This window comes from Rosa rugosa, chromosome 2 (assembly GCF_958449725.1).
Source record: "Rosa rugosa chromosome 2, drRosRugo1.1, whole genome shotgun sequence".
Lineage (NCBI taxonomy): Eukaryota > Viridiplantae > Streptophyta > Magnoliopsida > Rosales > Rosaceae > Rosa > Rosa rugosa.
In genome coordinates, this window is record NC_084821.1 from 16,025,989 (window position 1) to 16,053,696 (window position 27,708).

A 27,708-nucleotide genomic window follows, 5' to 3' on the forward strand; every position below is an offset into this window, starting at 1 on the left:
AGTAGAGGTGATTTATTCTCCTCCTCACGTGGGTGGCAGTCGAGGTAATGTTCTCCTCCTCACACAATCTATGTGTGAGTGGAAGTCGAGGTTATTAGTTCTCCTCCTCGCACAATCTATGTGTGAGTGGCAGTCGAGGATAGGTAGAGCCTGGGAGGCTCCATTACCCGTATGGTGATATTTCTTCCCCATATCCTATCATTACTTGACTAGCGGGGCCTAGTCTGATTTCTGTTTAACCAGCAGGGCTGGTCTTATTCTGTTGAGTATCGGAGTTTCCATCCTTCCTTTCAGTTGTTTGGGACTAGCGGGGCTAGTCGGTTTTCTTGAGCAGAACTCCTTTTGTTTCGTTTCCTAAATCAGTGCATGCATCGGGAGATTTTTTTTAATAATTAAATATGGGGAAGTATAAAATCTCTTTTGTTTAAAATTGCTTATTTTTGTCCACTCACACTAACGTGTTTTCAATACTTTCCCCTGGGCCCTTCGGTTTCAAATGCCCAGTTTGCAGGCGAATTGGTTGAGGTCGGGCGTACACGGAGTTGAGGCATAGTCAACAGCATGGCTTCCGCGGTTGCCTTTGAGTTAGGTTGCCCTTATTTACCTTTCTATTAGAATTGCTCTGATTACCTATGGGATTTATGTTTTTCAAGTTGAGGTTTGTGTTTTGTGAATTGGAGATTGATGTTGAGTTGGGGAGCAGGGTGGCTCCAGAAGTATAAGGATGATTTGATTTAGAAGTGTAAATGCTTTCTACAGGTTTTGGGTAGCTCATTTTAGGGGAAGTTCTGCCAAATTTTTGGTAGAATTTCTTCTAAGGTGGGCCCCGCAGGGCCACTTCGGATTTCAGGGTGAAATCTGGGGTGGGTCCTGTCAAAAGTACTGCTCCAGCAATCCAATTCGACACTGACGTTTGAATTTCCGATTGAACAGATGGAGATAAGCAAATCGGAGTAATCGCAACCTGTCATTCCATAGAGGCAACACCAAATCAGCACTCTAAGGCAATATGATGCATGCATTCAAATAATGTATCGAGTTTCAACTCACAAATCCATCTTCAAGTGCTCTGATATCTAGATCTTCATCTACATATTCCTGCTGCTCCTCTAAGAACTGCACGAAAAGCACTTGATGATTTAGCTTCAGATACATAGATATCCTCATCCGGTCTTTCCCATTCTTCAATTGAAAGAATGAAAACATAGAATTTCTAACATGGTTAGTTTTTCTGTCATTTTGAGTCACACATCACTTGTTTATACCTCTAAACGGAAGAATTTTACTGTTTTTTGGGAGCTCATTTTTCTGGCTACACCAACCGATTCAACCTCTACAGTCTTGCGCTGAGAGTTCAAGCGGCGAGCTGCACCCTGAAAATAAGGTTAAGCCATACAATGGGTAACCATATGAACACTAAAGCACTAGCTACACTGAAAGATCAGAGAAACTATACCATCTGTTAGTAAACAATGACTGGTAACTTTGTTACTTAATAGCCAAGAAAGAAACTAGTTCTACTTACAGCTATTGAAGCTTCGCGGCTGAGCTGTGCTAGTTGAATACCAAGGCTTTGCTGATTGGACATGAAATTTGCAGGGGGAGGATGTTTGTTTGTTGACACAGCTTTCCAGCTCAAAGAGGACCTCCACTGACTCTGCTTGGTCACTTTGAAGCCCTATTAAACCCAAGTACTTATTCATTCATACCTTGTTTATTACAATGGAATGGTCATGAGTAACTATTTCAATTTGAAGAACAAACCTTATTTGTCAAAGGACAACTAGGAATCTCAATATTGAGTAAACAACTTTTGGGGAAAACTCCCTCCTGGATGCTTTTTGCAGCTGCACATATCAACGGTGAGCACACAGTGGCTGCATCCTTCATATCACTTTCACAGCTTACATCCTTCTTCCTAAGAAATTAAACAGTGTTATGCTATTATGCGGTTGATGTATAATAACAAAACGTAACAGATTAGAAATGGAAGATGTAATCACCAATTCATTGATATGCACAGAGAGGGTACACCGCATAGCAACGCCTCTCTAGCTCCAGCAACAACACCCGAGTAGAACATGTTATCAAGCCATGAATAGTTCATGTCATTCGTAAATCAATTCCCAGAGCAAGCAAAGTCCGCTAAAACCACAGCAAACTGTAGTCTTTTATGACTACTACGAAAGCTTTCTTCATTAATTTCCTTGAGAATATATTATGTATCATAACACCAGATCTTAGCAAACAAATGTTTACACTCACATGTTGATTCCAGAACTTGATCCTCTGTTTATTCCACTGACTACCTGAAAATCGATACTATAATTAAGAAATTGCATGGAGATGACTAAATCTGAAGAAACTTATTGTATCTTATAGCTGCATACCAAAGCAGGCTTTGAAAAGTTGGAGAACAATGCCCCTGATAATGCTAAAGAGATACAATCCGCAGGAGTCCCTAATATTCAATAATCAAGTAAGTAATCGTATATAAATTCCTGGCTATATATAACTTATATACTAAGAGAAAGAGAGGCATTACCGGAAACTTCAAAAGCCGTGGCGCCATTGATTTGTGCAGAAGACACTGAAATGGTCTCACCAACAGTTACAGAGTGGCCAGCCACTGATCTATCTCTGCATGAGCCAGACAATGCCTTACTTAATTATATTATTACAATCTCAGTCTATGTGGTTAGTAAGAAAATGAAGGAAAACATGAAAGCAAGGTGAACTGGTGGAGAGAACTAACGATTTAGGAGCGCAGACGCAGACCTCAAGATGAGAATCGAGAAGGAGAGCTTGGACGAGAAATGTGAGGCCAGGAGACTCGATTCCCTCTCCATTTGTGACTAAAACCACTGGCTTTGGACACTGCTTGTCTTTAGTGTCCTCAGAAGGCATCAAAGCGCAACATGAAGAGGAAGAAGAATTACAAGAAACTTTGTTTGGTTCAGAAGCATGCTTCTCTGCACCGTCGCTTTTGAGAGCCAAAACTTGTTGAAGATTCGAGATCAAGCTCGGAGGCATGAAACTGCTTTTCAGAGAGGTCGTCATTGGAGACGTGCTCGTTGGAAATAGAAGAAAGAATACAGAGAGACTGCTTTGAAGATTCTTTTAAATCTTTTAGGAGCCAAAAAGGCATGAAAGTCATTGTTTGTTGGTTAACCGCCTTAATCATCTCCCCAATCTCTGCATTTGAATCTTATATTCCACCTCATTTATCTCCCCAATCTGTAGTTATGTATATTTTCCCTAACAGCCCTGCTTACCTAAAAGACAGTTTCAAGCCTAAAAGACAGTTTCAAGGAACCACGAAGGACAAGTGGCTCTCAGCCACATCTATTAATTTCAAAAGTTGAAATTATAACAATTAAAAACTATATATGTATTTTCAGCTGTCAGATATACTTATCCTTACGGTTTCTAAAAAATTATCCCTCAGGTGAACAGCTCTCTGATCCCTAAAGTTTAATTCCTTCTTTTCTCCTTTTATTTGAAGGAATGAATCATCATGGTAAGAGGCCTAGTTATGAATTGGTCTGGCTCAAGTGGAATGTATGATTAGGTCGCACGAGTCCTCAGCTACTTTATGTCCCAAAAGAAAAGAGGCAACTTCCAGCCAGAGAAAAAGAAATATGGAGTTGATATGACATCACCAGGCAACTAAATCAATCTCCCACGCAATTCTTTTGAAATTGTCATAAAAGCGAACAGAGCATATGATAATTTGGAAAATGGAGGAGCCTTAACATCATTAGATTTGACTAAAGAAGAGTAACCTTTTCAACAAATTTGATTGAGAAAAAATTATGGCGAGTCCTCATATATGGTGCTATGGTCTACAAAGTCAGTAAATTGCCCCACAGTAAGCAGACTTCTTCTACAATTCAATGCTTTTGATCCCTTTCCCCCAGACTTCAAGCAAAAAAGGTCCACTCCTTCCTGTAAAAACAATAACTCAATTCATTCACATGGCCTGGGCTATGTTGAAGAAGACTAGTAAAGCGTGTACGAGATATAATTCAGTTGAGTACTAGAAACTAGACAGCACAAATAATATTATTTTGACCCCTACATTGGAGACAACTTCAACATGCAGATCTTCATCAGATCCAGGACTACTTGGATTATTAGAGAAATGCAGATTAGTTCAAGGATCCAAATTCCTGTATCAATATTGAGACAGTACAGTACAAAATCATTTTCCAATTAACTGAAAATATTGCTGCAAACTGCTAGCTGTGTACACAGTGGCTCTAAAACTAATAATTCAATCCATAGCAAACTGGTAAGTAAAGCCAATACCTAAGATTGACACCAAATGTGATAGGAGGTTGATTCCAGTTTTCCACAGTGAAAGAAGGTTATATGAAGACCATCTGTTTCCAATATAATATGGCAGGAGAAAAGTTAGGTCTCCTAAACTTCAAAGAAAGATCCAGGGTACAACAAAGAAGAAAATGACAGTAAGAAACTACCACGGACTCAACTTTAAGATGGCAGTGAATCAGTAATATGTGATTGGTGTCCATCAAGCATCGTTACTTTACCAGTTACAAAATTTATCCCAGCTGAAATCACACAATGAAGATCCTCAGTCACCAAAACCTATTGTATTGCAGCGGTCAATTCCATATAAAAGACAAACAAAATGTAGACTTTACCTGATAATGTACAAACGTATATTGCTTACAGTAGTGAAAGATGCAAACTCTACCTTGTAGACAGCTGCTGAAATTAGAAGTGACGTACTACATGTGCTGATTTCGGGCAAGAAAGATGCCAGAAATGACCCTGTGTTTTTCTGATCAATCTGACCAAACAACAAGCTTCATTCTGGATGCAGAAGCTCATCTTGCCATTCAATAATGTCCAAGGCTAAAGTCTCTATTATACACCATGCTAACAGATTTACTACTTGGTTGTACTGCCAATAGTGGACAAGAAATCCAAAATATTAAAAGCTTTTCCTGAGTCATTCTGCTTGGTCTCCCTATCAACCTGTGTAAAAGTAGAACCAATTGACTGATTCGTCTTTTTTGATTCATACTTATCTGCAAATGCAAGTGTCGAAAAAAGTGACCTCTGATTCCTCGGGTCTTTAAACCTGGATGCTGTATAATCTGAAGATTGACCTGAAGTAAGTGGAGAAGGTTGCAGCCTTGATGAGATTGCACTTGAGTTTTGGGGTTTATCAAATGCACTTTTACCCTCACCAAAATGCCTACTGTTACCATTATCTGAACTTGAAGTTAAGCTAAAGGGGTTTCCACTACTAGAATTAGCTACGGATAGGAAGTCTGCAGCCTTTGGTTGTGCAGGTTGAATAACCTTTGGCACCCCATTAAAGTTTTGAACAGTCTCTGACACACTTCGGTTTGAATGGTGATGGTCTTGGTTTTTGCCACTGGAACCATCTGGTGACGCTTTTCCAAATGATAAAAAGTTTATCCCTTTGGGAGTGACTACCGGTGGAGTTGTCATTATATTCTCTTTGGTATTTGGAACAAAACTTGATGGACTTTGTTGCATCGGGTTCCCAGCTTTGGCACCAGTACTCCTATCTGGGGCCAACACTCCTTGCTTGGACATACTAGAATGAACCAATGATGATTTCCCTGTAGAAAGGAAGCTAAATCCTTTAGTAGCCATTGCAGGTTGTTCCAATAGAGTCCTTGCCATAATCAGTTCAGTATTATTGTGAGAATGAGTCCCTGTGGAGTGGAGCAATGCATGGGAATTCTTCTGGGAGGGACTACCAATCTTTACTTGTGCAGACCTGGAATTACCCAGCACGGTGGGAGACACCAATTCAGGTTTGCTAGCAGCAGTTGCACTTTCTTCCTTGGATAGAATCTAATAAAAATTATAAACTTGATCAGCATATTAACTTATTTTGGTAGTAGATGAATGAGGTAAGGGCAGATGATAACATAATTTCCACATGAATTGTGTAAAGATAGAACCTCGTAAGCAGGCTTAAGTTACAACTTACAAGTAGCTCCAACTAGCATCTTATTCAGGCAAGAATGTACCTTGTGTGAAAACAGACACCGATCACCTCTGATGCAGGAGCCATTATTAACAAAATTGTCACAGGGATACTTAGAAAGCTGATGATCAAATGGGCAGTCATCCCCTTTCATGCATGACTGGCGTGAAAAATAACAACAGGGCTGCAACACCACAAAACAAGATAAGGAATAGGCGTTAACTCAGTGGAAGAAGAAATGGTATTCGTATCAGAAGCACTCTTATTAAAGCACCTAGAATCACAAAATAACATTAAAAACCGAGTCCAATAACCATACCTTGGATTTTGTTAAAGGCACTGTATCATGTGAAAATTTGCACTTGTCACCCTGAAAAACATAAATAAACAAGAACAATGAGATAGCTACAGAAGGAAATCAAACGATGCTAGATTACTGGCACCCAAAGACTAGATAAAACGAAAAAAAATTGAGTGGGAGAATACTTGTGAGGAAAAGAGTTCAGAGTATGCAATCAGGGGTGAGAAAATCAATTAGTTTTGCAATAACAAATATCAATGCACAACTGGTCTAGGGCAAGTATAAAGTAAATATCAGGTCATTTAAATTATTGATTATGATTGACCAGTGGATTAGCAGAATTGAGCAGTGTACAACCTCATGGCACCTTCCAGCAATATAATGGCGGCAATATACTACAGTCTTTGGTTTCTCTATGGAATGCAGTTTCAACCTTTTAACACCTAGTTTTCTGTTCATCTCTGCTCGCTTCAATCGTTCTTTTGCCTGCAGTATGCACCAATTGAAAGAAATATTATATACATTCAAAAGCATATATCCTATAATTTGTAAATTCCTTTGTAATGTGAAACAGGTTAAGCTCCAAAGAGATTCACAACAAATCTCTTGCAATTAAGCAATAGGCAATACCTTCTTTCTTTGTTTCTTTTCCTTTGAAGGAGGACCACGCCTTCTTTTATTTGCGGCACCAGCATCCACCTGCACAAGAATAGAGCATACTGGTTAGATAGGGGCCAGACTTTTGTGTTGAACTGTTGATACATAGACAAATCCATCAGGCTGCATCTTTCTTTGGAGAGAAGAAGTTTGAGACAATCTTTAAGTCTACCAAAATTCGAGTTTCCCAAGTTATTAAGCATTTACAATGCAAGACCACCATATACGAGATTGACTGCAATAAAGAAGAACAAGTCTCTATGGAAAATCTATGTAAATTACACCTAAAGATAATGCATTTGGAAGTGAAAGCTGGCTCCCAACCCATAACAAAGGCAACATGGAGGATGTATGAGTTTCTGCTCAAAGAGTAGAAGCTTTAGAGAATCAAGGTGGGCGTGTATTAACATGTTTCAAAATGGACCGTGCCATACTCTTATGAGTGAAGAAATTAGTAAGAAAGGAAACAAACTATGCAAGTCAAAGACATACCTTATCTTCAGATGAAGTTCCACAGCTTCCAGCTTCATAGTTCTTTGAGATTTTTTCATGCGATGCTTGATTATTAGTACAAGCTTCTTGAAAGCCAATACCCCTCCCAATTCCGCTATCTTTCTCTTCGATTCTTCGACTTTCTAGCGAAGGATCATATCCATTTTCCTTTATAGCTTCCATAGTTTTCCCCTGGACAACTCCAGGTCTACCAATCAGCTTAGTTTTACTTTCTCTGAGTTCCACTCCTCTAGGATTTTGGACATTGTCAGCAATACTCATCAGAAAGGAATTGGAGTCAAATTCTCTACCAATTGCTTCCTTGCCAGAGTGCTCTTTTTGACCGTTGACATCTTTGACTATTTGAAATTCATTAACCTTATTTTCCTCACACCTTGCTGTATCATGCAAAAGCATATTGGTTGATCTATCATCCATCCCATCATCATCAGAGATTTCTCCCTCTTCCATAACTCCATCATTCATATGGTTGGGACAATTCACAGCATTTCCGGTGCAAACCATTTCCATTTTGTTTTCGTTTGGCTGAATTTCATGCTCTCCTTCCAAATCATCAGCTTTATGTGACCAGCTTTTGCTCTGACTAGGCTTTGAAGCATCGCCAACCATATCTGTGTCCAAAGGGAAAACAAAGGCTTCAGGCACCTTTTGGCTGAAGTGTTCTGGCACCTCAAACTGTGCAACTTCAGTAATGGGAATAAGAGATACCTCTGCGCTACCAGAAGACACAGAAGTCTCCATTGCTTTCTGTTGGATTATCGGCTCTACATCCAACGCGCTAGTCTTCAACAAGGAATGCGAGCATTCATTACACTCTCCTTCATTATGAATTTCACCAATCACAACTTGATCTGCATTTTCCGGTCTGACTGTAGCATTATGTTGAGAGTCATCACGTTGTTCTTGGTTACTCAGCAACTCAACCTTATCGTTTGCACCCTCATTTTCAACCAATGATCCGGTCGACAGTTTAGGAGCATTGTCATCATTTCCTTTCACAATTTGCTCCAGTTCATCCATCAGCATTTCCTCAGGACCAAACTCCAAATCTCCAAAATTAATCCCAAACGTATCTTCGAAGTCCATCTGTCCCGACAACTCCTCATTTCCTTCCTCACTGAAGAAATCCTCTATCTGCCCAATTCTCTCTCGTAAACCCTTACCATCACACCTCTCAACAGCCACCAATTCCCGTTGAGCTGCCGAATCATCGCACTTCCTACTATCAGGCTCAACCAATTCAACATTCCTACCTCTTTCTTTTGCAGTTGTTTCCCCCAATTCATTACTCCCATTATCTTATAACATAATCAAGAACACCATCATCAGAAAAAAGAAAAAAAAAAATCACACAGAAACTAATCAAAGTGATAAAGATACATGCTTCTTCAGCAAGTTATATTTGATTTTCTCAGTAAACCTAACAGAACCAAAGACTGAGTTGGTGCGAGAGTTCAAATTACCTTGATTGAGCTCCGGAGGTACATTTTGGTCTGGGTGCTGCAACACGTCGTAGCAGTGAGATAGAATTCGAAGCAGAGTACGGTGCGTTTCGCTCTTGAGGCTTCGTCGACGGTGAGGAGGGAGAGAGATTAGGGTTTCGGAGGGTTTTTCTTTTTCAAATTGGGGCTCCTCCATTGTTGGGAGCTTTTCTCAGTCTGAAACCCTATAAAAAGGGTTTTAGGCGTTAACCACCATCCGGGAGCCGGTTTTGAGCCCAAAGCTAGTTAAGTACATTCGGGCCCAACTAATTATTAAAATTTGACCCAAAACAGTCATTCGGGTCAAATTTTGGGTCAACTCCGGAAGTTGAAGGAACTCGACAACATCAATCACTTATTATACACCATACCAAAAACAGACTGAAAATCCAAAAAATAGCTGATGTGCGGCATCAGTAATAAACATTTGCAGGTGGATTAGACTAACAGTTTACAGTTACATAAACAAAAAACCAAAACAAAAAAAAACAAAAAATGAGCAATGATCGAAGTCATCTTCCTTTTGCAACTAAAAGTTCCCATTTGCATTCCTAACTACCTTGCCCACTCCAAACACATTACCTAACTTCCTACATTCCTAACTGTCTCGGAGGGGTATCTGAAATGTTGTTAGCCATTGTGACCTTATTCTGAATCAGGATACTGAAATGAAGATACATCTGTGCTAATGAAATCAGTAGATGTTTGTCTGTAGGGATGATTCTGATTTATATTTGACTTATATCTTTCATGTCACTCTGATGCCTAACCAAGTCTGCTAGATTGTTTTGTACTGAAAACCCTAATAAATACTCCAAATCATTGATTCTATACACAAATGAGCAACAATGAATATCTTCATCGATTCAAGATTATGCAATCCAAGTATCCAACCCTTACCGGCGTAAAGATTCGGATGAGTGTACTGAGGTGGAGGTGGCTTGCTCGCTTGCTGCTGTGGAGGAGAACGAGCCCAGAACTCCAGACAGAACGAGCCCAGAACTGCTGTGGAGGACTTGAGGAGGCGAGATCGATGAGAGCGTAAGGAGAGAAACTGGGGGCTGAGAGATGAGATAGAGACTCAATCAGATCGATGAGAGAAACGCAGAAACTAGCCCTAAATATCAGATCGATGAGAGATACACAGTGCTTACCAGCGAGATCGATGAGAGCTTCGATTTCCGGAACGTGATCGGCAGAGAAGTCGGTCTGAGAGAGAGGTCGTTAGTCGCCGAGTCGGGAGAGCTTCGATTTCCGGAAGGTGATCGAGAGAGAGGTTGGTCTGAGAGAGAGAGGTCGCCGATCTTAGAGAATAGAGAGTTAGAGGAGGCTGAGGAGCGAGAGGGTGGGTTCGACAGAGATCGCTGAGGAGACTGATAGTGCGAGGCTGAGGAGCGAGAGGCGGAGAGGGTGGGTTAGAGGAGACTGAGAGTGCGAGGCTGAGGAGCGAGAGGCGGAGAGCCGGAGAGGGTGGGTTAGAGGAGACTGAGAGTGCGAGACTGCGAGACCGAGTGGATTAGGTCATTAGGGTAAGTTTACCCCTATTCAAAAACGACGTCGTTTTGAGGTTTGCAGTGCGGTTTTGCGGTTCGGTTCGGTGCGGTGCGGTTTTTTTCAGTTCGGTGCGGTTTTTTTCGGCTGCGGTTCGGGTATCGGTGCGGTTTTTTTCGGTTTTCGGTTTCGCGAGCCCACCCCTAATTGAGGCCCAGTTTTGGCGGGTCCAAATGAAAACGACTTTTCCTTCTTTTTTCTTTCTTTTCTTTTTTAAGACTGACTTTCATCTTCTTTTTCCTAGTTCAAAATCTTCAGATGGGCAAAAAAAAAAAAAAACGTTGGTAACTTGGAAAATAAGGCAGCAGACATCGACTTTGAAGTTTGAAGCCTTGATTGAAGGTCAAGATAATATCATTAGCCTAAAAATTCTATGCCGGCTATTCCTTCATTTCTTGGTCTTTGCTTGTATGAAAATAAGGCAGCAGACATCGACTTTGAAGTTTGAAGCCTTGATTGAAGGTCAAGATAATATCATTAGCCTAAAAATTCTATGCCGGCTATTCCTTCATTTCTTGGTCTTTGCTTGTATGAAAATAAGGCAGCAGACATCGACTTTGAAGTTTGAAGCCTTGATTGAAGGTCAAGATAATATCATTAGCCTAAAAATTCTATGCCGGCTATTCCTTCATTTCTTGGTCTTTGCTTGTATGAAAATAAGGCAGCAGACATCGACTTTGAAGTTTGAAGCCTTGATTGAAGGTCAAGATAATATCATTAGCCTAAAAATTCTATGCCGGCTATTCCTTCATTTCTTGGTCTTTGCTTGTATGAATGCAAATAATCAAAGGTTTCGATGTTTGAAAACCCTAGCTAAATTGAGGCTGCAAATATAATTAATCAAACTAAATGATGAAATATATTTGTCAACCCCAACTGTTGAATTGTTTTCCTCGTCTCCATTTTTCTTGGTCGGAGTTTCTAGGTGTCTGCCATCTAATAACTAGAAAACAATGAGAGAGTTGGTAATTAATTATTTAACGAATTGGGTGTGTTTAGTCATTTATCTTCTTCCATCTCTTTGACCAGTTGAGGAGTAGTTTGTTTTTGTAGTGTGTGTGTGTCAGTGTGTGTGTGTATTAAGTAAGGAGATAATTAACAAATAAGAGCAATCCAATCACTTGTAAAGAGATTTGATTTCCCAGATAAATTTCCCTTAATTTGGATTCTGAAAACCCTTTTCAGGTAAAATAATTCATGCCCTTTTCTGTTTTTGTCTGAATCTTGGTGTTGGTGGCATTTTCATTCAAAAGTGACAAATATTATGGTCAAATTCAATTAAGCATGTGAAGATTACTTATCGAGAGCACACACCTTTAAAAAAAGAGTTCACAAGCAGAAAACATGTCTTTCTCCAATGTTGAGTCTAACCAGTTGGATGGTGGCCTTAACAATGCTCTGTCTGAACCAGCAATCTTGTTTTTGCCTAGACTGGTTAGAGAGCTTGATGCTGCAGCAGTCAAAATTCAAAAGGTTTACAAGAGTTATCGAACTCGAAGAAACCTTGCAGATTGTGCAGTGGCGGCTGAGGAGCTATGGTATTATTTTTTTGTCACTTGCTTAATTAGTATGCTCAACTTTGTTTTGATACAAAATGGTTTGATTAATTTTTTTTATTTTCAAATGGTTTAGGTGGAGAGATACGTTAGATTCTCCAGCGGGTGCTAAAGAGCTATGGTAATTATCTAAGCGCGCACTTGTTTATTATCTCTCACCCTTGAAATTGTGCTTGAATTTGGTTTTTTTTTTTTTTTTTTTATGAAATGGTTTGATTGATCTATTTGGTTATTTTCAATTGCTTCAGGTGGAAAACTTTAGATTCTGCAGCTCTCAAGCAGAGTTCTGTGTCATTCTTCAATGTTGAGAAGTCAGAAACCGCCGTTTCGCGGTGGGCAAGGGCTAGCTAGGACTAGAGCTGCTAAGGTTTGTTCGATCTTTTTCTTTTACATACTTCTTTCTCATGTTTCTTTTGCTTATTGGGTATTCTATTCGGTACTAACACTTCGCTTTGTAATTTTAGATTGGAAAAGGTTTGTCTAAGGATGAGAAAGCACAAATGTTAGCGCTTCAACATTGGCTTGAAGCTGTAAGTTCACACTTCAATTATGACCTTTTCTAATTCTAATTAAAGACTTTCGATCTTTTGAAACTTGATGTTCCTTGTAATATAAAACATGCATGATCTATATTAAGCTGTTTACTTCTTGATGTCTCCTCCAGATTGATCCACGCCACCGCTATGGACACAATTTACATTTCTATTATGATTTGTGGTTTGAAAGTGAGAGCAGTCAGCCTTTCTTCTACTGGTAAGTGACTGGCCTTAATGTTGATTTTTCTTCACCATATGAACTAATATGTTCAGTGATACTTTTTCTGACTTGATATTTGAAACGTACTGATCAATTTGTATAATTAATGCAGGCTGGATGTTGGAGATGGCAAAGAAATAAATCTCGAGAGATGCTCGAGGACAGCTCTACAGCACCAATGCATCGAGTACCTTGGACCGGTTAGTCCCAAGCCTTCTCCTAATTGCATATACAATTATCATATATATTTGCTGCATAAGTAATCAAATTAGTACATATCTGATTGTGTTATCTTTGTGTTTGATGATTCAGAAAGAAAGGAAATCCCATGAAGTATTAGTGGAAAATGGCAAGCTAATGTATAAGCAAAGTGGGATGCTTGTGAATAGTAGTGAAGGTTCCAAATCGATATTCGTGCTAAGCACAACAAGGGCTTTGTATGTTGGTCAGAAGAAGGGTCAGTTTGACCATTTGAGTTTTCTATCTGGAGGTGCTACCACAGCAGCTGGAAGATTGGTTGCCCATGATGGGGTTCTTGAGGTACTAAATTATTCAATGCCTTCGAAATAGATAACACATTATGCATCTGTTTATGATCTTAGTTTCTATGTCATGTTCTAACTTCGTTTTTATTTCAGGCCATTTGGCCATACAGTGATCATTACGGGTAACTGAAGAAAACTCCATGGAATTCATCAGCTTCCTCCAAGATAACCATGTCGATCTCACTAATGTCAAGGTAAATGTTCGCATGACAATAATAATAGTGTCATTAGATCTCCCACTAAATGACGCTACCTTGTTATGGAATATTGAACAGATTTTCGGAACCCTAGCTAGCCATGCATGCACTGTTGATCGATGTATTATTAATGTGCTAATCATATCTCACTTAACATGTTGGTTAATTTTCTCCTTAGAGGTGTGCAATTGATGATGACTATCCTTCAATGAAGAAAACTGAAGGGGAACTAACAAAGCAAAACTCATTTAAGTCGACCCAATCGGATGGCGCAAACACATCAAATGTCGATGACTTGACCGAGAAGGCACCGATCCCCGCCGTTCGTTCGGAAGTTAATGATGGCAGTGCAAACCACCAATGTTCACCATGGGCATGCCCTTGCCTTGTCTACTGGAACTGGAGCCCGAATCGGGTGTTTGCGAGACTACCCTAGTGACCTACAGACCAGAGCACAGGAACATAGTCAACTTAGGCCTCATCATACGTACTTTACTGACTATAGTAATAGTCAACTTAGGCCTCATCATAGGAAATTAAGCAGCCTTTGTAATTTATCAGTTTGTTCGGTTAATGTTGCAGAGGCATCTTGAACTTGTTTCTTGAGCTTCTCTGCCCTATATGTACCACTTTGGTTTACAGCAATGCAATACGTATGTTTTGATTTTCATTTTCCAAATGATCAAAGTGCATACAAATCTGTCATATGCTCGATCAGCAAGCAAAATCAGATTATTCACAAGAGAAATGGTATCACGCCCTATAATATTTCAAAAATTATTCTATTCTGTATTATTAGTTGGGAGTACAGCTGATGTTAGATCAGGTCGGTGCTGGATATAGAAGACTTTGAAGAATTGACAGTACAGACAACTAGACAAGTACTCATTATCACGGTATTTTCAAAGTTAGAAACTTGTCATAGGAGGTCTTATCTATAATCTACAAATTTTGGCACTTCATTAGGTTGACTAATTAATGAACAGATTCAATATTCTCTTAGCCCGCCCACCAAGATTGTGATCTTGGTACGACTTTATGCAACTCCCCATTGAAAAGAATAATTTCCTCTCTATTTGATCATACAATACATCGTTTGCTTCGGAGAAACTACTATCGTCTAATCCCTTATTTGATTAATACACACACACACACACACACACACACACACATACAATCTTGGTACGACTTTATGCAACTCCCCATTGAAAAGAATAATTTCCTCTCTATTTGATCATACAATACATCGTTTGCTTCTGAGAAACTACTATCATCTAATCCCTTATTTGATTAATATATATATATATATATATATATATATATATATATATATATATATTCCTATTCCTTGTAACCTATCATAGACAAAATATGTGTTCAGAGAAATTAGCAAAGTGTTTAGGCCAGATCACGTCACACTGACCGGAATATATTGTGTCCCTTTCACCATCAACCTTTAACAGTCACTGAGGGAAGTGTAACATAGCTAGGCAAATCGTAACATAAAGTAATTACTACTATAGATACTGAAAGGTTATCCCATGCAAGACATATTATTAATTTGATGAGTAAACTTGTTAGCACCAATATGATATATGCATGCATATATTGTCTTTTCTGACTTTCTATATCCACACACACACACACATAATTAGTTGTAGATCTTATTGTCTCAATTTGATTAAGGAATAAGACGTCCAACTACAGCCACCCATGTGTTTGAGCCCAAAAGTATTTTTGGCAAGACCCTTTAGTGGGTTTAGTCTAGCGGGCCAATCCATGTGGCCCAAAAATAAGTCTACTCTAGTTTGGGGTATAGCTTCGCCCATTCCGCAGTCCATAAGGGAACGAAACCTTATTGGATTTGAGTAGCAGAGATTGAATAGGAAACTGCAGTTAATAATCCTTCTACGTCAAGGAACGACCAAAGCCCTAGGCTATAAATGCAGAATGAACCAGCGAAGTAAAGGACCTCTCTAAAATCAATCAATCCCAGCGATTACAAAGTCTCCCCGGAGCAAACCTTCAACCTCGTTGAAACCCGGTGACCGCGCGCCAGTCCTAGTCTCTCCAAGAGCTGACTGTTAAGCATCACCAGATCAACACAGCGACCGTACTTCCAGTCCTAGTCTCCTCGCGAGCCAACTGCCAGTGCTACTGCCACCGACACAACCAGCGAAGCAAGGGTAACGCCCTCGCAACCCAGCGAAGCTAAAGTCACGCTTTAGCAAACCCTGTGCTTTCTCACAACTTCCCAGTGATTGCTCTGCTTAGTCTACAACACTAAGTATCGACACGGTGAACGCGAAGAGACCACAATCAAAGTCCTTATCCGTAAGGCAGAAGTCCTTTTCCGAAAGGCTAGAGAAGAACCCTGTGGCGAGGTTGGTGCTCTCCTCGTCCACAGCGCTTGAAGAAGAAGTCAGGTCAAGGGACTACTCCGACGACCGCATCCAACGGTGCTGGCACGCCCGCGCAATCACCCGCTCAAAAGAGACAGGTTGCACACCAACTGGTTTTGGAGCCAAATATTTTGGCACGCCCAGTGGGACGAACGCAAAAGCGTCTTTTCGTGAAACGTAGCCATTGGGAAGTCTAGCGAGAACCCTTACCAAAAGGTTTACGTTAACTGCTCAAAGCACAAGACCTCCAGTTACAGAACGCATTCTCGCGCGGACTGTCGTGGTCTTTCTGAAGAACAAATAACACAAAGGTTTTCTCACCGATCCCAATTCCCTGATATGTCAGCGGGACAAGGAGAGAATCGCCCGACCGCTATTGAGGGTCAAAGTGCCAACATTGATCAGGCCGGCGAGCCGATCATTCCTGCGACTACAACCACTACGATGGTCGTGGTCGAAAGAGAGGCTTTCGTTCCAAAGCCTATTCCGGAGGGAGCAACCTCCGAAGAGCGGTTCGCGATCATCATGGAGAATATCGAGAACCACCGCAAGAAGATAGCTGCTGATTTCGCGAGGGAAACAGCTAAAACAGATGGGCTCATACGCGACCTTGACCAGCGCATTACCCGACAGGCCGAGGAAACTAAGCAGCAGATCGCGCAGTCAGAAAGCGCATTACGGGCCCATGCGACGAGTCTCGCTAGTGAGCAGAATCAATGCCAGAAAGAGATCATGGAGGCTATCACAACCCAGACTAAGCAGACAGCGTCGGATATGGCGAGTCTGCGCGCGGATGGTGCTAACTTAGCAACTGAGGTTGCTATGCAAAGAGCAGAGTTGAATCAGGCAAGGGATGTGTTGAACAAGGCTTTAGGAGACCCCAATGCCATTCTTGGCTCTCTCAGCCAGCCGTCCGGGTCAGGCAGGTACGTACCGCCAAATCAGCGTGAGAAGGCTAGCAGCAATGCTGTTTCGGCCTCAATGACTTTTGCTGCCACACCACTGAGGAATAAAGAGCAGGCAATAGTTATCGGCGGTAGCAAAGAAAAGACTATCCCTTCAAACGGATTGACCACTAAGCAGAAACAACAAACCGTGAAGGGAACAGGGGCTTCATCTAACCCCGTTGCGTTCGTTCAATACGACAGTGAGGGGGCTGAAAATGTCTATGAGGAGCTGCCAGGAGAATATTATGGGCTCGACCAAACTGGAACCCCGATCAAGATAACTGCTTTGTCAAAAGAAGAGGTTAGGCCTGCGTTGACTCTCCAGCAGCAGACTGCTACTCAAGTAGTACACATGAGAGAGGGACAGGCGACTGTAAATCAGGTAGTGCCTGTACAGGCTGCTCGCCAGACTGCGGCGTTACCACCTCCTCCTCCAGGTCCAGAATATGTGAGACGAGAGGAAGTGGAGGAGATGATCAGATTAGCTAACCCTAGGGCTCAGCCGGATGGAGTTTACGAGGGACCCTTTCCACCTCATATCATGCTCGCACCTTTTCCTAGAGGCTATAAGAATATCATATTTTCTACTTTTTCAGGGGAAGACACTGAGGATGCAGCGACTCATCTAGCCAGGTTCAGAGTACAATGTGGCCAGTACTAGAATGATGATATCCTCAAGTGCAGAATCTTCGGTACTTCACTCTCAGGCGCTGCCTTCCGGTGGTTCTCCAAACTTCGACCTGGGACGGTGACGGACTGGCCGACCATGGAATTGCTTTTCCGAGAGACTTTCGGAACTATCGAACCTGAGGTAGATCTGGCTTCTCTCACCCAAATGGCCCAACAGCCCACTGAATCAGCGGTGGCTTACCTTCAGCGTTTTCAGATCCAGAAAGCAAAACTGAACGTCATCCTGCCTGAGAAAGAGCTCGTCAAGCTGGCAGTCAAGGGTTTGGAGCCGCGTCAGCGGAAGAAACAGCATGGCAGCATATGATTCATTCGATGGGGGAACTCATCACAGAAGTTGGCAGTTTCGAACATCTTCTTAGGGAGACAGACGCGAGGAAGAATGCGTCTAAAGGGACGTACGTGCCGGGAAAACATCGCACCGTAGCGGCCCTGAGTTTTCAGCCAGCGACCTATGACCCCTACTACCATCACAACAACGACGAAGTGGTCCCGGGAGACGATGAGGAAGAGGAGAATGATATCGCTGCATATGAGTTAACTGGGAGAAAAAACCCGGCCTTGAAACAACTAAAGATATCCAAGGAACCTGTCAAACTCAAGTCAGTAGCCTTCACCAAGCCGGAGTTTGCAAGCTACACGTATGATGCCAATAAAGCGCATGAGATTCTCGACGAAATGATCGCTGCGAAGATGGTGAAGACTGACTTTGGGCCTTTTCCTCGACCAGAACAATTGAAAGGGAAAAAGTACTGCAAGTTTCATAACTTATGGAATCATAACACGGCGGACTGCGTGAAACTCAAAGACCAGATCCAGGTATGGCTTAATAATGGCAGTTTGCAGGTGGAAGTCCCCGTCACGGCAGCAGCACTGGTTGACGTAGACCCTTTTCCAGACACGGGCATCAATATGGTCGATGTGAATTGGACTAGGCCGGGACAGAGAAAGCAAACCATAGACTTAACGACAAGAGGTCAAGATGACAAGCCCGCCGCGGATAAAACGCCTGAAGAGAAGAAGGTAACACAGACCAGACAAGCCTCACCCGTGGTCTTATGTTCGCGATGCAAGGAAGAATGTGGTATTCAAGTGTCACATGAAGCAGTCGACCAAACATTTCACTTTGGTTCCCTACCACCCATCAAGTGGGCTTCATCGTCATCGCGCGATTACCAACCTTCTAGCCCGAAAGAGAAAGAGAAGATGGCGTCACCGCCATCCCCAAAAGACTCCAATCTGTTCACCAGGTTAAAGGCAGTTCTCAAGATGTGTTAACCAAACCCTATATACCACCAGCCCCAACCAGCGCCATCAAAGAGGGAAGGTGGTACACTAGAGAAAAGGGGAAGGCGATAGAGATAAGCACTTCCAAGAAAAGGAAGTTACAGCGCAGGTTTGGGGAGGCCAAGCGCGCGCTGGAGGCTCTCGATCAGGGCCTAATCAAGCCTTCCCAGCTGGTTAAATCGCCTGAACAATACCAAAAAGAGATGGAGATGTTGGCCGCCAAACCATTAAGGACTCCTCGCAGCTTTCATAACCGCACGGATTCACTGTCAAACGCAGCTAGGCCTAGTGTCTTTTGCAGGATCACGGAAGAGCGAACACATCCGATTTTGCAGAAAACAAGCTCGCCTACTCAGCGACCACATGTTAGGCGCAAGCTATTTCGCGAGGAGTCTGAGGTTAAAAGTTCCGTCTTCGAGAGACTGGGGGGCAAGGGCAAAACTGCTGACACTCTACAGTGGAGACCCAAGAAAGTCCAAAGCATAGTCATCGCTACCTCAGATGAAACCTCTGACACGGTTCCCGTGGCACAAGAGTTGGAGCAGTGCGAGGTGAAAGGTCTCACGGAGGGCTCGTTGGTGGATTGTTTAGTTAAACAGCTCCCAGCAGACATCCCTGTTGCAGGACCTAAACTTGACTTGGGAGAAGACATGGAGGAGGCGGATATGTGATGCCCCGGAAATTCGTATTTATTTTCTGAGGATTTTCCGGAATTTAGATTGTGGTTATTGGACGGTTTCGTGGCTCGTGGATGGAGCGGAAGTGTTTCGGGCGAATAATTATTCGAAAAGTATGACTTTAGGGGGGTTGCTAAGGTTGACTTTTGATACGTTGGGATTCTCCGAAAACTTCCTTCACGAAAGTTGTAGAGCGCGTCGATACGAGTTCGTGGACATGTGGAACGTGAGAATCAGAGTTCGTATGAGAAAGTTATGACCATTGGAAGGAATTTCCATCTTGTTATAAATAGAAGTTTCCAAAGTGGAAACTTACTATTTTCATTTGTTTCCTTTTCCGGAAACCATCTCCTCTCTCTCTCTTCTCTCTCGGCTGCACCTTCAGAGTCGAAGTATTTCGACTGACCCGACCCGGCTTTTCCGGCGAGTTCCGGCGGTCTCCGGCGACGAAACTTTCCAGATTGGTTCGTCGTTGCCGTCCGCTCCTCCCTGTGGTGTCCTCTAGCGGCGATTCGCGGCGGTGATGGCGATAGACGGCGGTGCAGCTGGTGTTTTCTGACCCGGTCGGAAAATGCAGCTCTGGCGACTTCGTGGCTTCATGATTCCTTGGTTGAGTTCAGAGGAGGCTCCTTGATCGATCTATGGTGTTTGTTTCGATCGATTTACGTGGAAATCGGTTCAACTCAGTTTGAGCAAAAATCCAAAGCTTGTGAGGTAGTTTTCGACCCTTTATGCTTGTTTTCTGACTTCGAGCTAGTTATGAGAATCCACAAGCATGCTTAGATGAAGCTTTTTGATGTTGGGAGTTTTGTGAAATAATGAGTTTTGGCCGGTGGCGGTGCTCCACCGTCTGTGGTGGCGTTCTGGCGGTGTTCCGGCCACTTAAGGAACTGTTTGTGGTATTATATATGTTCTACCCGTTGATACGAGCGTTTCGATATATAATATGCAAATTTTGGAGTTCGTATGGAATTGTTATGATTTTTGCAGTTTCATACCGATCGATTTATTCGATCCCTGAGGATTCGAGCGTCCGATCGACATGTGGTTTGGTCACATCGATCATGGACGTATTCCGGAGACTTTGGGAGGTCTCGGATGTGGTTTTGCCTCGATTGGCACTACTTTGGGGATTTTAGTTCAAAACAGGGGTTTCGGACTTAAATCGTTTGTGAATCGTTACTGATTTGAGGTCATTGGTGATTAGGTGCTTTTAAAGGTGAATTGGACGAGTTGTTGGTGATAGTTTTGGTTCGGTTCTGTATAGAAGACGCAGCGGGAGTTTCAAGGTGAGTAATCTCACAAGGTTCATTATGAACGGAATTACCATTATTGTTTTGGCGTTAATTATTTAACTGCAAACTATAGTTGGTATTAGTAGGCATTCCTGAGCGAATGACTACGTATATATATATTTACGTGAAATATATATATTCTTGTGGATGATGTGTGATGAATAATATGCATGATGGTGTTCATATTATTGTTGAATGCGACTTTTCATTGAAACAATATTGTGGAAAAAGATGTTTTCTATTGTTTGAAAAGTATTGAGTTTGATGTGACATTTTGGAGTCAAGCGTGACTCATTTTAAATGTATTGGTCCTTGTACCAAGGGTCACAGATGGTGAGCAAGGATGGGGAAAGCCGGAACTAGATGGTCGTAACGTTTTTAGGTCAGGTATGACTTACTTAACGTTGACTTGAGACCAGATGGGGTCTGAAAAGCATGGGTCGTAGATGGTGATAGGTCGTAGATGGTGACCAACGGTTGGTTCTAAGACCAGATGGGGTCTGAAGACCAAGTGTCACAGATGGTGATAGGTCGCAGATGGTGACCAAAGGTTGATTCCGAGAGCAGACGGGGTCTGAATGATTATAGGTCACAGATGGTGACAGGTCGCAGATAGTGACCAAGGCATGAAATAGGGAATCACGCAGTTGGCCGGGTAAGTGGGTACAATCAGCTAGGGTGCTAGTCTGTCTACCATGGTACTTCATGGATCTAAGTAGGTTACTTATGACTCCTGGGTACGTACTTTGTCCAGGTTGGACTAAGAATCATATTCTATTTGTTAGGTTAACGATAGGTATGATTGAGGGTGTGTTAATGTGCTGTTGTGTCCAGGTTGGACTAAGAATCATATGTTATTTGTTAGGTTAACGATAGGTATGATTGATGTGCGTATGTGTTTTATCCAGGTTGGATCGTTTAATCATATTTGAATTGTTAGATTAACGATTATATGATTTTGTCACGGTGTGACTTTCGTGGTTTTCTTTCGGAAAAAGAGTATTGTTTTGGAAGGCATGGTATGTTTTCCTTATTCTCGAGTCGAAAGATGTTCCTCGTGTTGGCGTGAGTTGTGCGGGCTTTTATCCCGTAATTTGGTGTGAGTTGTTTTGAGTTACTCATACGGGCTTGCAAAAGCTTACCGGGTTTGTTGTGTGACAACCCGGTGCACTATTCAAACGGTGTAGGGGTTAACCTTGCAGGTCAGGGTGATCGTGGCTGAAGCTGAGGCGACTTGTTGGCAGCAGAACTGGTAGGAAGCAAATTTGATTGGCTTTGCCATTGTTGCGACTTCCGCTTTGTAGTGAACTCTGAGGAGTATTTACGTTTTATTTTGTGATGGCAATTTAATTCGTAAACTTATGTAATATATAACTCATGTTAAGCGAGTGTATATTAACTTGGATTGGTTCAGGGCATCAGTATGTACTTGTTTTAAGGGAAAGATGTTCCAGGTATATATATTGATGACTGAACGTTCACGCATATATAACTATGGGGTTATATATATCGATTTTTATTTGCGTAAAAATCAGGGACGTGACAGGATATGACCGATGTTTCTTGCAATATGGTTTACGTACTTCCCGCACGATACGCGCTCCCGGTCGCTGCTCAGGATTGTGTCGAAAACGAAGGCGCGGATGTGCAGCCATTACAGATCACATCCGCGGCCGCCATGAGAAAGGTCATAAGTGTGAAGACAGTTCAACAAGTGTTAATAAAAGCCGCCTTTAACATTAAGGGACCTGAACTAGGCACCAATAAGGAGTTTAGGCCAATATTAACAAAAGAGACTTCACCTATTCCGTTATGATTCACAAATGACGAAAATAAAAATGAAAACTGAAAATTGACAGAAAATTTAAAAACAAAGAAAGAAGTTAGCAGCACTATATTTGGCTAACCTCCAGAAGGCCACGGGGGAGGCCATCTATGCTTCACTCCAAGCTCCGATGTATCAAAATTTGTAGGGTAAAAATCCCTCCTATGAGAGCTTGTAGAAAAAGAACAAAGATACTTCTCGTTGAAGAATTTGGAGGAATTTGGCTCGTGAGAGGGGTATTCTTGCCCCCCAAGTATCTTTGTTGGTTGACGAGACATGATCTCCAATTGTAATTTGGAAGATGACGGTGTCCCAAGATCGGCTTTGTCGCCAACTGTCGCCAACTTCTCTTGATCAAAGGGATGATCATGGGTCATATCTTGCCCCCCATGCATCTGATCAGTAGCCACATATTTGGCTTGATCAGTGGAGACATCAGATATTTGTTCAGAGACAATTTTCTTGTCTGAAGAACAATCTTGTTGATGACGTTCTCCATAAGTAGCCTCTATGTAAGGCTGTGATTCACCAGTGAGGCCATTAGGTTGATTGCCACCTATAGGCAAATCAGCCTCATAAATGACCTCTTCTCGAGCGTTCTGCTCAATTTCTAGGTCCCAATCGCGAAACCTCTGCTTTGTTTTTGCGATCAAAATGGCCATGTCCCTGGCTTGCTTTTCTTTATTCCTCTCGATGTTGGCCATGATGATCGCGAGCTGTTCATCAATGCTTGCCCCCTCTAGGATGGGAATAGGCATAAACTCATCATTAATGGCGGTATCGCCAATGGTGGCAACATTGTCCATCAATTCACTTTAGGAATTTCTTTTGGTAAAGATTTTCCCCTGGCATCTCAATGATGACGAAAAAAGACTCTAGTATAGTCCCACTGGGCGTGCCAAAATGTTTGGCTCCAATTTTGCTGCAGCTGGTCAACAGTCTCTTTTCTTGCGCGGGCGTGCCAGCACCGTTCGGGTGCGGTCGTCGGGGGTGTCCCTTGACCTGACTTCTATCAAGCGATTGTAGACGAGGAGAGCACCAACCTCGTCGTGGGATTCTTTGTGCCTCGTGGTGAGGACTTTTGCTAATCTTCTTGCGTCACCAAATCGATACTCGATGTTGTAGATCGAGCAGAGCGAGAACCACCGGGAAGTAGAGAGAACTTGCTAAAGCGTGACTTTAGCTTGGCTGGGTTGCTAGGGCGTTACCCTTGCTTGGCTGGTTCTGTAACCGTTGTGGTCGCGGCACTACCGTCTGCTCCCGAGGAGACTAGGACCGAAGCACGTTGACAGAGGGTTTGGTGGCACTGAAAGTCGGCTTCTGAGAAGACTAGGACTAGGAGTATGATCACCGGTAAGAGAAAGAGAAGGAGAGGAGTTGCTCTTAGAGAGGTTTGCTCTAGAGAGAACTTAGATCATCTTAGAGATGTTATTGTTGAATGTGAATGTGTGAATTGTGTTTCAATGTAACCTCTATTTATAGGCTACCATGCCAACTACTTTGGCATTAAACAAATGAAAGTGGAGCACTAATTGGAGATAAGGGAGGTGGAGGTGTAGGTGGAGCACTAATAGGAATGATGAATTTGGGAGATAAGGGAGGTGGAGATGGAGGTGGAGCACTAATAGGAATGATGAATTTGGGAGATAAGGAAGCACTTTCGGCTCCTTTATTCCTTCATGTATATCTCCATCAGAAATTCAGATTCTGGCCATGATGTCTTCATAAAAAATGTTCCACTATGAATCTAGATCATGTTGACCAAATTTCAGAGCTTTCTTCCATGTGGTTGGGCCGAAAATGCTGCTGGATCTCTTACAGGTCCAGTTTTCCAGTTTTGCTTCTGTAGAAAATTGGGCTGATTGTTTGAAGGCCTTCCACTCAAAAAAAGCTCTTGCACTCTTCATAAGAAATGATCCTTGGGCTGTCTATAATGGATCTGGAAAGTTTCAGCACATTTCGATTTCATTTGGTTAGTCTGCCACCCCTCCTTCCTTGTCTAGCTCGGTTTTTCCTAGCCGAAGTAGGAAAATGTGCTAAAGTTGACTTTTCATGTTTCCATGCTTCCATGCTTTCATAGTAGGCTTTATTTAGCCTCTAAATATATATTTCGAACTTGTCGACAATATATAGCTTGAGCCACTGACATTGACTCAATTTCTCCAAGACACGCCTTGTCAGGCCAAAATGCTTATTTTGGGTCCAAACAGAACTCTCTCTCTAGTTTGCTTTTACAACTTAGATTTTGGCAACTGAACTGTTTGATTAGCTTGTAATCATGATTTCCTTCAGCTTAGATTTTGGTAACCACCCATTGTTGGTGGATGCACGTACATTTTACATTCATGCATGGCATCAGATCTTTGTAATTTTGAGAATGTCTTCTCCCTTCCAAAACCATGCATCAATCCTCACTAGCACTCAATTACTATTTGTTTGTCAATCAAAAGCAATGAATTATTCCCCAACATTTGATCATGATCTAGAGAAAAATTTATTTCACCTCTCTATACTTTACACATAAAATTATTTATTTTTATAGGCATCTAATTGGATAACAATGCCCTTATATATGCTCTAATTTGATTAATCATAGTCATTAGTTTCATATTTTTTTATAAATTGATGATGTGGCCCACTCAGATTTAGCCTTGATGATTTATATGATGTGTTTGTTGGGTGAGATCGATAAGGCCAAAAATGAATTTGAGGGGATCACCACTCAACAATTTATGAATAAATTGACTGACGAGATAAGTTGGCTAATGATACAGTTTGTGTTTAAGTATTTGCTTCATTATTCTTTATAATTTTATTTAAACTTAAACACAATTGAGTGAAAAGTAATTGATCAAATTCAAGAGTACAAGAACTAAAACCAATTAAAAATCTAGGAGCACAAACAACTTTTGAGTACAAACGGCAAACCCACTTGGAGGAGGACGTGATCCATGAGTTATGCTGATGACCAAGTTACGAGTAGGTCTTTGGGACCAACACACACCTGCGACCACCGAATAAGAAATTTCACGCGCAAATTTTTTTTAAAAAGTAAAGATTGTTTGATATTTTTATTTCAAAAAAGGAGGTGTCTGCCGTTTGTTTTTTTGGACCAACAGTTCAACACATGTCTGCTGTGTTTTTATTTGACCTGAGAGGCCATACCTAAGATCTACCCATAGTCCAAGTTGTTGGAAAATTTAGTTCATTATCCACTAGTCCACTTGTGTTTCTATTGTTTATTTGTTCGTGCCATTTCTCTACATGAAGCAGCCGTGAACAAAATCTTCATCTACCAAAAACAAAAAACAAAAATTTCATGTTCTTTTTTCTCCTTGGGTTTTTCAAGTTCATGGCTTTCCTTTAAACTATGATAGTGGTCACTTATTTTGCTTACAGATTCATGTAGTATACTACTTCATTGCTAAGAAACTATACTCAGGAGACGATCGATCAATGACAATGCGAATGCTAGTTCATCATCATATATTGGTATTCACTTTGGTGTTGTCCTTTACAGCAGAAGCATCAGATGATCAGTTGGCACCCTTGCCGATAGGAAAACCTGGGTGCAGAACAAATTGCAGCGGTGTTTCGATTCAATACCCTTTCGGAATTGGCCAATCCGGCGGTGAAGATTGCTTTTACGACGTGTGGTTCCAAATCGACTGCAACCAGTCCACCAGGTGGAAGCCCGTCCTGAGGCACACCCAAATGGAGATAGGGAACATTACCATTGCTGAAAATGCAGACAGGGTTCAGGTGTACAGCCCCGTTACTTCCTTGTGCCCCAATACTGAAGCAAAGCAACCAAGAGATTTCACGGGCAGCCCTTTCGTCTACTCTCAGAAATTCAATAGATTTACTGCAGTGAGTTGCGGCTTCCTTGCCGTCATTAGCTCCGATGAGTTAATCGTCGGTGGGTGCAGGTCAAGATGTCAAGAGAACGGCTACAGCGTTGACACGCCCTGTGACACTGGTAATAACTGCTGCCAAACTACTATTCCTTCATCTCTCACAGTTATCAATGCTAGTATACAGAGGGATCCAAATGGAAGCGCACCTGGTGATGCTGGTTGCAAAGACCGGGCGTTTCTGGTTGACCAAGATTGGTTTACTGCTACAAGTTACTATGCCATTGAGAACATGAGCAGCGTTCCTGTGGTGCTGGAATGGACTTTAAACAACGATCAAGCTACTTCTTCATTTCAACCATTTCAATCTTTCCTAGAAGATACCGAGTGGTATTTCACGGATCCAACACCCTTTTGCTCGATTGACCAATCCATAAGCAATCGAACAAGAACAACATTCAGTTGTTACTGCAGTTCTGGCTTCGAAGGAAATCCGTACCTTCTCGCGCCTTGTCGTGGTAAGTACTTCATAAAACCTCTAGTTAGCTGCCATTATTTCTTTCCTTTCCTTCAATATTTTTGTTAGTATTTAGATTGGGAAGACCCATTTCATTTTAAAAGATAAAATCCATTGATTTATAAAATCTATCCATCTTTACAAAGCTTTGATCGATATCTCACTAATTAAAAATTTAGTTTCCTACATCACCAACTAAAGTTGTAGACATAACTTATCCAAGTGTAGGGTAGGTTAATATGTGTACACCGTGACCATGTCAGGCTTTTCAAATGCATGTTTGAGCATGAGCTGCGCGGACATTATGTTGTTCTTTTGTGTCCTTCAATAGGCCTCGAAGTATCATTGTTTTTTTTTTTTTTTTTTTTTTTTTTTTTTTTTTTAAGAAGGGGTTTGGAACCCAGCCTAACTGGGAGGCTCAGCCCCACGCCCGGATTAAATTATTGAAAAAGAGAAAAATTACAAAAGGGAAAGGGGGACTAGACCAAAACCTTTCCCATAAAAAGAAAACAAAAGAGAAAAATCCAACCAAATCAACGATAATGGAGGACTCCTAAGGCATCATTACGAAGCTTAGAAAAAATCTCCATTGGAGGCGTAGGGAGCCAGCAAAGAGAAGGAAAAGTCAATCCCAAAATCGCCAAGCAATCTGCCACTGAAAT

General features: G+C 41.8%; 2 protein-coding genes and 1 pseudogene across 16 annotated transcripts in view; 2 read left to right on the forward strand and 1 right to left on the reverse strand.

Moving 5' to 3' along the window:
* Positions 1–670: 670 nt before the first annotated feature.
* Positions 671–10,462, reverse strand: LOC133732258 (uncharacterized). Of its 15 annotated transcripts, XM_062159772.1 has the most exons (15): positions 4,671–4,923; positions 4,497–4,577; positions 4,312–4,385; positions 4,082–4,172; positions 3,425–3,948; positions 2,756–3,275; positions 2,546–2,640; positions 2,391–2,461; positions 2,264–2,309; positions 2,004–2,079; positions 1,765–1,918; positions 1,526–1,678; positions 1,266–1,373; positions 1,051–1,116; positions 677–964 (listed from the first exon to the last, which is right to left on the reverse strand). In XM_062159772.1, the coding sequence occupies exons 6-15, from the start codon at positions 3,058–3,060 to the stop codon at positions 815–817; spliced, it is 1,224 nt and encodes a 407-aa protein (XP_062015756.1). In that variant the 5' UTR covers positions 3,061–3,275; positions 3,425–3,948; positions 4,082–4,172; positions 4,312–4,385; positions 4,497–4,577; positions 4,671–4,923; the 3' UTR covers positions 677–814. The 15 variants fall into 15 exon arrangements, with proteins under 15 accessions (XP_062015757.1, XP_062015756.1, XP_062015743.1 ...); XM_062159759.1 differs by lacking the exons at positions 677–964; positions 1,051–1,116; positions 1,266–1,373; ... (5 more) ...; positions 2,546–2,640; positions 2,756–3,275 and adding exons at positions 6,042–6,182; positions 6,318–6,368; positions 6,657–6,785; ... (3 more) ...; positions 9,851–10,011; positions 10,105–10,461 and having other exon boundaries at positions 3,747–3,948; positions 4,671–5,862; XM_062159761.1 differs by lacking the exons at positions 677–964; positions 1,051–1,116; positions 1,266–1,373; ... (5 more) ...; positions 2,546–2,640; positions 2,756–3,275 and adding exons at positions 6,042–6,182; positions 6,318–6,368; positions 6,657–6,785; ... (3 more) ...; positions 9,851–10,011; positions 10,105–10,461 and having other exon boundaries at positions 3,747–3,948; positions 4,671–5,862.
* A 1,383-nt stretch (positions 10,463–11,845) lies between these two features.
* LOC133730432 (IQ domain-containing protein IQM1-like) lies at positions 11,846–14,148 on the forward strand (annotated as a pseudogene).
* An 11,989-nt stretch (positions 14,149–26,137) lies between these two features.
* Positions 26,138–27,708, forward strand: part of LOC133730433 (wall-associated receptor kinase-like 1) — a 3,006-nt gene continuing 1,435 nt past the window's right edge. Inside the window, exon 1 of the mRNA XM_062158025.1 lies at positions 26,138–27,047. Coding sequence (XP_062014009.1) covers positions 26,138–27,047 — 910 coding nt within the window. The remainder of the gene's footprint in view (positions 27,048–27,708) is intronic.